The sequence below is a fragment of the Mastigoproctus giganteus genome, chromosome 10 (assembly GCF_048544385.1).
Source record: "Mastigoproctus giganteus isolate SK-2022 chromosome 10, ASM4854438v1, whole genome shotgun sequence".
In the NCBI taxonomy this organism is placed as follows: domain Eukaryota; kingdom Metazoa; phylum Arthropoda; class Arachnida; order Uropygi; family Thelyphonidae; genus Mastigoproctus; species Mastigoproctus giganteus.
In genome coordinates, this window is record NC_143584.1 from 131312157 (window position 1) to 131323426 (window position 11270).

General features: G+C 36.5%; 1 protein-coding gene across 3 annotated transcripts in view; it reads left to right on the top strand.

The window, feature by feature from the left end:
* The window catches only part of LOC150079288 (neprilysin-2-like), a 527224-nt gene extending 520337 nt beyond the window's left edge, over positions 1 to 6887 (top strand). For 2 of the 3 annotated variants that reach the window (XM_090383669.1, XM_090383671.1), the window contains one exon: positions 6267 to 6886. In XM_090383669.1, the coding sequence (XP_090239795.1) occupies positions 6267 to 6366 (100 nt within the window). In that variant the 3' untranslated portion in view covers positions 6367 to 6886. Of the gene's footprint in view, positions 1 to 6266 lie in introns of all 3 variants that reach the window. The other variant, XM_090383670.1, reaches the window with a different exon arrangement.
* The last annotated feature ends 4383 nt before the right edge of the window (positions 6888 to 11270 follow it).

Sequence of the window (11270 nt, forward strand, 5' to 3'; positions counted from 1 at the left end):
GCAGTGATTATTCATGCATTAAGAATTTGCAGATAAAGGAACCACTCGGTGGCAGTGATCATAGTGTACCGATGTGGGATTTACTTAAAGATGTAACTATCATCAGAGGAAAAAGGAAGGGTTTTTGCTTTTGTAAAGGTGACTACAGTGGTCTCAGACATTTTTTCATTTCTATACAGTGAGACCAACTGATGATTATGATACCAACATCAAATTCTAAATGAGAAGCTTCGAGGAATTAATCTTGGAAGCTACTAGGCTTTTCATACCAACTAAGAAATAATGTTCAACAGTTAGGCCCGAATGGATGTTGGATGAACTAATGAGACTTGTGGCAGAGAAAAAAAATGCATGGGCTGCAGTGGCGGAGCCCTAAGCGTGCTATCTGATGAATCATGTATACATGATGATTCACCAGATAGCATGCCATGCAAAAATGCTTTGATTAATCGGCATGAAACAAGTGGAACATTATAAATTTATTTAAAATAAAATAATGAAAAAATGTATAACAAAACCATTTTACGGGCCCTAGGCAGTTTCCTAGTGTGCCTAAGCCAAAGTCCGTCCCTGTTGGGATGCATATAAATTATCAGGCAACTCAGAAGCCTACGGTAGATATAAGCTACTCTGTAATCAAGTGACAAAGGTGGTTAGGCAAGCTAAGGTGGATTACAAGAAATCTCTGGTAAAGAAAAACAACAAAGACTTCTTTACTTATATAAACTCTAGAAGGAAGGGGATGAATCAGATTGATCCACTTCTTATCAATGCTTCCACTGTTGATGATTCTGGTCAATTAGCTGACAAAGTGAATGAGTATTTTGCATCTACATTCACACATGAGGAATTCTGTAGGGAAGTGGAGGACAGAAGCTTATTAAATTCAATCAGGCAGCTAAATCATTTTGTAATAACTGAGAGCAAAACGAAGGAGAAAGTGTTGAACTTAAACATAAGAAAGGCACCTGGGGTGGATGGGATCTATCCATTTATATTAAAGAGACAGCAAAGGAAGTAAGCAAACCCTTATCCCTAATTATGAGAGCATCCTTGGACTCAGGAGAGGTCTCCATGGACTGGAATTGTGCAAATGTATCTCTAATTCACAAAGGGGGATCAAAGGGTGACACTGGTATTTACAGACTGGTTAGCTTAACTTCTGTTCCAGGAAAAATAATGGAGTTACTGGTTAAAGAAGCACTCCAGGATCATCTAGACAGGACTACCATAATAATTCAGACACAACATGGGTTTCTGAAGGGGAAGTCTTTTGTGACCAATCTGATTCGATACTATAATGTGGTTACAAAGGAACTGGATGCAAAAAATAATTTTGATATCATGTACTTGGATTTCAGGAAAGCTTTTGATACTGTTGCACTTGGAAGACTATTGTACAAATTAGAGCAGTATGGCATTAAGACCAAGTTGCTACAATGAATAAAAGGATGGTGAGTAGTAGAAGACAGAGAGTGGTAATCAGTGGACACTGCTCTTCGTGGACTAATGTTATTAGTGGTGTCCCCTCAGGGTTCGGTGTTGGGCCCATTGTTGTTTTGTATATTTTTCGATGATATTAATGAAGGGCTTAATGTCGATGTTTGCTGGCAGGGTTGATAATGATAGTATGCTACTGCAAGAGGATCTAGAAAAGTTGGGCAACTGACCTGAGAAGTAGCAACTGAAGTTTGACATTGACAAATGCAAAGTATTGCATATGGGTAGCAGTAACCCCAGAATGGCGTACAAAATGGGTAGTGGAGAATGAAAGAGACCTGGAAGTAATTGTGCAGTCAGACATGAAGATTTCTGAACAGTGCAGACAGACTGCCAGAGCAGCTCATGCAGTCTTGTCAATGATATGCAGGAGTTTTGCTACCAGGGATAAGGTGATTACTCCTGTGTATAAGGCAATGGTCAGGCCACACCTTTAGTGCTACATACAGGTCTAGAAACCTCATTTTAGGAAGAACGTAGAGTTTCTAGAATGAGTACAGAAAAGATTGGTGAAGGGAACAAAGGAGTGCTCTTACCAAGAAAGGCTTAAGTTCTGCAGATTGCAGTGTCTGGAGACTACGCAGCTGCTAGGTGATCTGATTGAGTTGTATAAGTCCTTGAATGGTTTGAACAGGCTCTCTGCCAATGGCATACTTCCTTGCACCTGAGAGAACATAAACTCAAAATTGAGAAAATACAGTTGTAGAATAGATATGCAAAAATTTGCCTTTATCCAGCAGGTGGTTGATTGCTGGAACAAATTTAAATTGGTCATTGTGGAAGTTGAAAGCTTAAATAAATTTAAGGAAGGAAGTAGTGGACAAACTTTTGGAGCGAATCGAATAGATGGGTGAAATGGGAAGGTTTTTTTTTTTTTTTTTTTGTTTGGCTGATACTATAAGATTTCTTTTTTGCATTATATGCCTCTGCTAATGTTAATTATTTTCCCATTGCACCATCTTCTACTCTTTCTAAAGTAATTGAGAAATCCATCAACTCTCAACTCCTAAACTATCTAGAATCCTTTCAACTGATCAATGAATGCAAGTTTGGATTCCATCAGTTTCGATCCACTGGAAATATACTGGCTTATGTTATCCATATGTGGAAAAATTAAAAAAAAAATTTGAAACTCAAGTAGTTACTCTTGACATTTCAAATGCCTTTTATCATGTTTGGCATAAGCATCCATTTTGCCATCTGTTTTTGTAGTTGGTTATCCAGTTTTCTCTTTGACTGCTCACTGCATGATGGCTCTATCTTCTAACTTCTCCACTAACGCTGGTGTTCCTCAAGGTTCAGTTCTTTCCTCTTGTATATTAATGTGCTTCTTCCATTAACTGGAAATCCCATCCATAGTTTTTCTGACAATAGCACATTGCATTTCACCTTCCAGTTTCAGGAACCTTGCCCTGCACAAACAGCTTCAACTTCTTGAATATCCACTGTCAATTCCTACATGCTGATCTTCAGGTAATTTTCCAGTTGAGAAAAGATAACTTAGCTAATTCAATCCTTCTAAAACTCAGTCTTGTCTTATATCTCACAAAAAGGATTCTTCTGCTCTTGTGCTTATCCTCGATGTCACTCAGATTTCTAGACAAGATCAGATATTTCTGTTAGGTATTACCCTGATTTCTTTTCTTGCTTGTCATAAGCACATCACAAGTATTGCTTTTTCTGCATTTAAAAAAAACTGGGTTTTCTCTTTTGCTCTTAGTTACTTTTCTTTTAATCATCTACTCACTCTGTAAAAATCTTAAATCCATCCCACCATGGAATATTGTTTCATCATCAGGTGTGATGCCCCCAAAACCTCTCTCAGGCTTTTAGACTCCATTCAAAAGGCAGTTAGGTTAAATAATGACCAATCTCTTACAGAGTCTCTCAACTTCATGTCACACAGGCATCCATCTTCTGCTTCATGCCTTTTCTCTAAATACTTCCATGGGCAGTGTTCTTCTGAATTGGCTTCTATAGTTTCTCCACTCTCTTCCAAACTAGTCCAAACACATGCAGAAAACAGTGAGCATAGCATCCTTTTACCGTCTACCTTTCTTCTACCAATTTTTCTTTTTCCTCATTTATTCCTTCGGCTTCCATTTTCTGGAATAACTTCCCTTCACAAGTAATAGAAATAGTATTTGTCATATAGTGCAAGAAAGCCACAGCCTTTTTCTGCACTGGCAAAACAAAAAATCCCCACTAACTAGATAAGAAAATACAAATTATATGCTTCCCTCCTCATGTGGGTACTATCTAGTTGACTTTTGAATTTATCCTAACTGTCAGCCTCAACTGCCTGCAAGGGCAACTTTTTCCAGCAATTAATGACTCACTGGCTAAAAGAAAACTTCCCACAGTTTAATGTAAACCTTAACTCCTCTAATTTAAATTTTTGGCCCCAGTACTGGAATTCTTTATAACAGTGAAAATGCCATGTTCATTAATTTTGCTAATCCCTCTCAGTGCCTTATAACCCTCAGTCAGGTGCCCGGTTTCCAAACTCTGTAGCCCACATAATCAGAGTCTTTCCTCATACAGTTGTCCTTTTGCCAATCTCATCTTGTGAGTTGTCCATCTTTGGACCCTTTCCAGAAGCTCAATGTCTTTTTTCATATGAGGTCTACATACTTGAACACAGTATTCCAAATGTCTTACAATTGCCTTATATGGTGGGACTATGACCTGCCTATCTCTACAGGATAATGTTCAATAAATCATTAATAGGACACAATGGGCTTTCCTGGCTGCCTGGTTACACTGTTCAGAAACCTTCATATCTGCCCATATCATAACTTCCAGATATCTTTCTGCCTCTACTGTTTTTAATTCAACCACCAAGTGTATAATTTATTTTGGGGTTGCTCTTCTCGAAATTTAAGACCTTGCATTTTGTGGCATTAAACTTAGCTGCCACTTTTCTCACTACTCCCGAAGCCTCTTCAAGTCATGATTGAGTGCTGCTTAGCACTTGGCACTCTACCAATCTTTACATCATCTGCAAATTTTGACATCATGCCTTCTATCCCTTCATCGATTTCATTTATGAAAATGAGAAACAACAGTGATCCAAGAACCAATCCTTGAGGGACCCACTCCTGACATTACACCAATCTGAAGAATATCCATTAATCACAACCTTCAGCAGAAGGTGGCTACCTTCTGCCCTGCAGCCACCCAGCAGTCCTTCAAATCTTAGTAACCTCAACCTGTTCAAGCTTATACAAGTAACCTCTCATGAGGGACTGACTGAGTCAAATGCTTTGCTAAAATCCAAATAAACTATGTTAAAATTGTTCTCTAGATCTAACTCATGAGTGACTATGTCAAAACAGCCTATTAGGTTAATTAAACATGATTTTCCTTTAACAAAACCATGTCCTTCAGATTGCCATGTCTATCTAATTGTACCTGTATATCATTTCCTCTAAGATTTTTCCTTCCACTAAAGTCAGACTAACCAGTCTGTAATTACCAACTTTGCTCTTGGAATTGCCTTTATGTATTGATACTTCTTCAATCTGAGATGCCCCCATAATTATTCAATACACTCCCTCACATGCTTCCTCAAAACTACCAGGTATATGCCATCAACTTCAGGAGCCTTACTTGCCTTTATGCTCAAAAGTTATTCTAATAAACAATCATCTGTAATTATGAAATTACTAATTTCATATGGCTCAGCCTCTTTTCAGCATGAAGGGTCTTTCGTCAGTAAAGACTGGTGCAAAATACCTATTCAGTTCATCCACAACATCAGCTGGGGGGGGGAGTCAAAGAATTTCCCACACCCAATGCACAAGGGTGTGATTTGATTAGCTTTCTTCTTCACTGTATTCACATTCATGAAAAATTCCTTGTCCCCAATCTTTTTTTTCTCTTAGCCAATGCTTCCTCATCTGCTGCTTTGGCCTCGCTTATCTCATTTGTGCTATTATAGATCAACTTGTACCTGTTATGGGCTTCAGTACTTTGATCCCTCTGTAACTATTCCATGCTATCTTTTCCTGCACTATTTGACCAACCAGCTCTACAGACATCCATTTCAGCATCCTCCTCCTGAAGTATTTTTTTAATGATATGTATGCATTCATGGCTTCTGTGATTTTTGCTTTTAAAGCATTCCATAATTCAAATGTATTTGCCCTCCCTCAGCAATCTGCCCAATTCCTAGATGCCATAAAGTTCCCTCTTCTGAAGTTAAAATGCATGCCTTTAACTACTGCAACATCTTTCTTCATCTTCCAACTGATGATTACACGATCACTTCCTGACAGTGGTTCCTCTACTTTAAGCCCTGTGAGATGTATTTCATGAAAATTGCCTTCCTTCCACTTCCACTTAAATTAGAAATTCAAGTCTAATGTCAATAAGTAACTTATTTCAGTTTCATAACCTTCAACTCATGCATGATACTCTAGGTTCTATAGTACTATAGGTTCTAATATCTTTTGTGTATGCGGTTTTATAAAAAAAAGAAGTAGTTATTATAGTTTTATGAATTATAGTTTATTCTCTTTTAAATAACATTATTATATCAATAAGGCTAAGTGTTATATTTTATCTGCTTCTTCCAAATAGTTATCTAATACATGTTTAAATCTACTTAAGTTCTCTACCTCCATCAGAAACATCTAGATAAGGTTTACTTTCATTAACAAGAAATATTGCCACTGTTATAAAGAAACTTGATGACTGAATTTGATGTAACCTATTACTGATATGCATCAGAGATGAAACATGAATATTGTTTTACATTTCAGGATAATTGGCCCACTCTCAAACTCTCAAGAATTTTCCAAAGAATTCAACTGCCCACTGGATTCACCTATGAACCCCAGAAGGAAATGTTCTGTGTGGTGATTCATAAACAAACTTGACTGCCATGCACTCAGAGTGCCATGCACATACTGATGACCATGCTGCTGTGAATGAAGAGGAGAAAAAAAGAGCAAATGTAACATGTCATCCATGAGAGGAAGCAGAAAAAGTGTGAAAAATGTTCCATTTTTCAGTCCACAGACATGTCTGCTACCAGATCTCTGTATATAGATAATTTCTGGTTATGGCCTCATGTGTCCGCCCTTGTATTATAGTATGTACAAATGAAATCTTTCGCTACATAGAGTTAAAAAATATATATACTATTTTGAAGTCCTGTCTAAAAGTTGACAGACATGGAGTAAACATATTGCATCATGCATCTTATGTATATTTTTGTGCTGGGACATTATGAAAGCTTTTTGTTGTTATTAATTGATGATCTTGAAAAAGTAAAAAATTACTGACCATTTTACATGAAATATGAAAAGATACAAAGTTTTAGCTGGATGCTCAGGAAAAAGTATTTTATTCAGTATCAACCACAGCTCTGAGTTTTTCTCTTTTTTTTTTTTTTTTTTTTTGTTTAACAAATATACTTCTGTTTAAGTAACTAGGTCATTTGGATTAACAGCCCAAGTATTCTTATAAACGTTATCTTATGGTATTCCTCTTTGCAACAACCTTCATCCTACTCATAGGCTAATTTACTAGTACAAGTGATAAACTCTGTTGTTATCACAGTGAAATATTCCACAGAGAACACTATGAAATTGTAAACATAATGATTCTGTTATTTGATAATGAACAACAACTGAACAACAATAAAATAATTTATAAGCTGTACAGATATTTTCTTTAAATGTTGGTAATTTGTTTTAAACAAAAAATTCAGGTTTTGCAGTAGCCAACACAATTAATTTTAGTCCTTTTTAAGTGGTTTTTTTTTTTTTTCTTTACTCAAGCTAGAAAGCAATTCAAAAAACCAAAAAAGTTTATACAGTCAGTTCTGCTGTAATGCAGCACATGTGTTCGTAAAAATTATGGTATTTTTAGGAACATTATGGTATTTCGTGCATTAAAAACAACAGGGCTTATGGGAAAAATAGGGATGGGGCAGAGCACTCAAAAAAATGTTCAGTCTGGTAAGTAAAACACTAAAAAAAGTTAGAAACCAAATAAAATTGCAAAACACAGGTTTAAACATCTTAAATTTCTATTAAATAAATAAATATTATAGTAAATATAGCACTTCACCTTGATAAGAAATGAAGTTTGCTTGATTGATATTTCTGTTCAGTGACATTTTCTTTTTCTTTTTGGATTGTAAAATTTAAAACAGAAGATTTCTAATTGCTTAACATTCTGTTCATTAAACTATTACCAAGTTGGAAGAATGAGCTCCTTTAGAGTTTCAACATACCTTAAAAGGTCACAATTACAATAAGACAGAGCAACAATCCACTAAGTTAATCAGAACTGTTAACCACCATCAGAACTTAACTCTTAACGTACTTGATATATCCAATTAGATATCGATGCAAACAATTGCAATATGTCACTTCCAATATATATAAATGTTTATACTAAAAAGGATTTAGTGCTGAAAGCTGCTGACTATGGAAAATTCGCTAATCGAACAGGTTAGCACATAGTATCATTTTAGTTCATAGTAAATCACTGAAGTAGGTGAAATGCCATTGTTTTTTTTATATCTCATATTGTGAATGCCTTCACAACAAGTTGCCCTGATATTGAACTACCTTCGACAGTGGATTTTCGAATAGGCAACACTGCACTAGTGGATTCTTGGTGGATAACACCACCCCTGTCTTCTCCCAATGAATCATTACTTTATCCATAGCAGTAATTTGCCCATTCACAATATGAGATGTAAAAAAATGAAAGCATCTCACCGACTTCAGTGATTTACTACGAACTAAAATGATGCTGTGCACTAACTTGTTTGATTATCAAAATGTTTATATTGTTTTATATTTCTATAATATAAAAATAAAGAATTTCTATATTTAAAAAATGTATTAAATGAGAAAACGTTATTATAATAATATACCGTGTATTGTTTATCACATACTTTTTATGCAGGCAAAAAGTTTTGTTTGTTGTTATTTGGTTTTTAGGAGCATTAGCAACTAAGGCCATATTGCTCCGGAATATGCGGTGGTCATTCCCTGACCTTTCCGCATCCTCCATATTTGGTGGTGACGGGCTCGAACCCCGGTCTAATCAAGAAGCGTGTGCTACGCACTGCTGCTCCTTCCCACCTGGCTACGGAGGCGCCTGCAAAAAGTTTTACCCAGGAAACTTCTTTCTCGGGAAAATCATACATTACCAAATATAGAGTTGAAATTGGGAATTAAGAAACCAAACCTAGTACAGGGGAAAACTTCTTTTGTGGGAATTTCTTATCCTGGTTCTACTGTATATTTCTTGCTGTAGAGCTTCAGTTTCACAAGCTAAATGTAACAGGCGCCTCCGTAGCCAGGTGGGAAGGAGCAGCAGTGCGTAGCACACGCTTCTTGTTTAGACTGGGGTTCAAGCCCGTCACCACCAAATACGGAGGATGCAGAAAGGTCAGGGAATGACCACCGCATATCCCGGAGCAATATGGCCTTAGTTGCTAATGCTCCTAAAAACCAAATAACATAACTAACAAACAAGCTAAATGTAACAGCTGACAAAAATACAGATTTTCATATTGTGTCTTCCACACACCGTTCATGCATCTGTTTCAATTTGGAGAATGACCTCTAAAATTCTAGAAAAATATAAAATTTTATTATTATTAATGATTTCTCTAATTTAAATATGTTCAGTATTTTGTAATTGAATGGTATCACTAAAAAATACAAAATCTGAGAGACCCCTTAATTGATTGTAGTTGAGGGTGTATAGAAAGTCCAGCAGAAATAGCAGATGTATTGAACAGATACTTTTCAATGTTATTTAGTCAAAAGTCTCTCCTGTCTTTGAGGAATGCCAGCAATAGTTACAGGTAAACAAATTAAATGAATTTGAGTTTTTGATCAAGTTACCTGATGCTAATGTAATTGGACTTACTGAGACCTTGTGTTACTCAGAGATACAAGACTTTTGGGATAAGGAGGTGATTATCCCATTGTATAAAGTATGGTTAGGCCACATTTTGAGTACTGCATGCAGGTCTGAAAACCTCAATTTAGGAGGAATGTGGATCTATTGGAACAGGTGCAGAGAAGAGCAAAAGATTGGCAAGGGAAGCAAAAGGGTGCTCTTATGAGGAAAGGTTTCAGTTTTGCAACTTGCAAACCTGCAGTTGCAGCAACTGCAGCACCTGACTTGGCACCTGCAAGGAGTTCTAATTTAGGTGTTTTAAACCTTGAGAATGGATTGAATAAGCTCAATGCTGATGGAATCTTTCCTCTTACTCAGACTATATACATGATCTATATACAATATAAATTCAAATTCTGGAAGAATAGTTGGTCAGATGTGCATGAAATTGCCTTCAGATGTATAGGTTAAATAAATTCACGGAAGAACTAGTTGAACTGTTAGAAGGGATGGATAGTTAAAATAGAAAATGCTGGTTTTTATTTTTGGCTGATGCAGTATAAGCTTACTTTCTTGCATAATTTGCTACTACTAATCATAATTAGATGAATTTCATTTTGGTGAATATTGTGTGCTTAGGAGAGGGGTAGAGAGGGATGGAGGAATGGGAAGATGCTTCTTGTCAAAAACTGCCTCAGGGTGAGTGAGTGAGATAAAGGTAATGCAGATGTCAAGTGAGTATAATGAGAAATAATTGCATTAGAGGAAAGATGATAGTTGGGGTACGTTACAAGCCAAATGACTCTGAGGAGTGTGACAAAAATCCCTTAAGGTACATTGAATAGGCTAATAAGTATGATTATCTCATTATGGACAACTTCACTCCCCCCCCCTCTGTCTCATGGACTGGATATATGGAATATGGTAACAGTTTTTGAACAAGCTGTGTGCTTATTCCAGTACATCCAATGAATTACAAGGTATCCTAGATCTGGTTCTCACTAATCATCCTAACCATATCAAAAACTTGACAATGGAGGAACCAATAACAGCAAGTGACCATAATACCATAAAATGGGTGTATTTTAAAAAATCTGTGATCAAGAGATAAAGGCAGGAGCTTCAATTTCGTGAGATAGAATTATAATCTAATCAGATATTTGTGGGGCTTGATTAATTGGAGAGACTACTATATGATGTTAGTTACAAATATGCTGTAAGCAATATTCAAGGCCTGTAGATGTAAGATGCCTATGGATGACAGATCAGGTTATGAATATAATTGAGCAAAAGAAACAAGTATGCAATAATCATATGATTCTGATTTGTGTGAGCATTTTAAGCTAATAAATAACAAAACCAGTGATGGGGCAAGGCAGATGAAAGCTGATTATGAAAAATTGCTAGCAAAGTGAGCTAAGAACTGGGATAAGGATTTTTCTCATATGTGAATACTGAAGAGAAGAGATTAAATCGCTTCCCTGGTTGCAGTTAAGTGATCTATCACTTAACTACAACCTGTAAAATACTAAATCAGATAGATCACTATAAAATACAAAATTGGAGAGACCCCTTAATTGATTGTAGTTGAGGGTGTATAGAAAGGCCAGCAGAAATAGCAGATGTATTGAAGATACTTTTCAATGTTATTTAGTCAAAAGTCTCTCCTGTCTTTGGGGAATGGTATAAAGTCATATTGCTGTAAAATAAATGATATAATTATCTCAGAAGTGTTTGCTAGAAAAGCGGCACCTCTGTAGCCAGGTGGGCAATAGCAGCAGTGCGTAGCACATGCTTCTTGATCAGACTGGCGTTCGAGCCCGTGACCACCAAATATGGAGGATGCAGAAAGGTCAGGGAATGACCACCCCATATCCCCAGAGCAATATGGC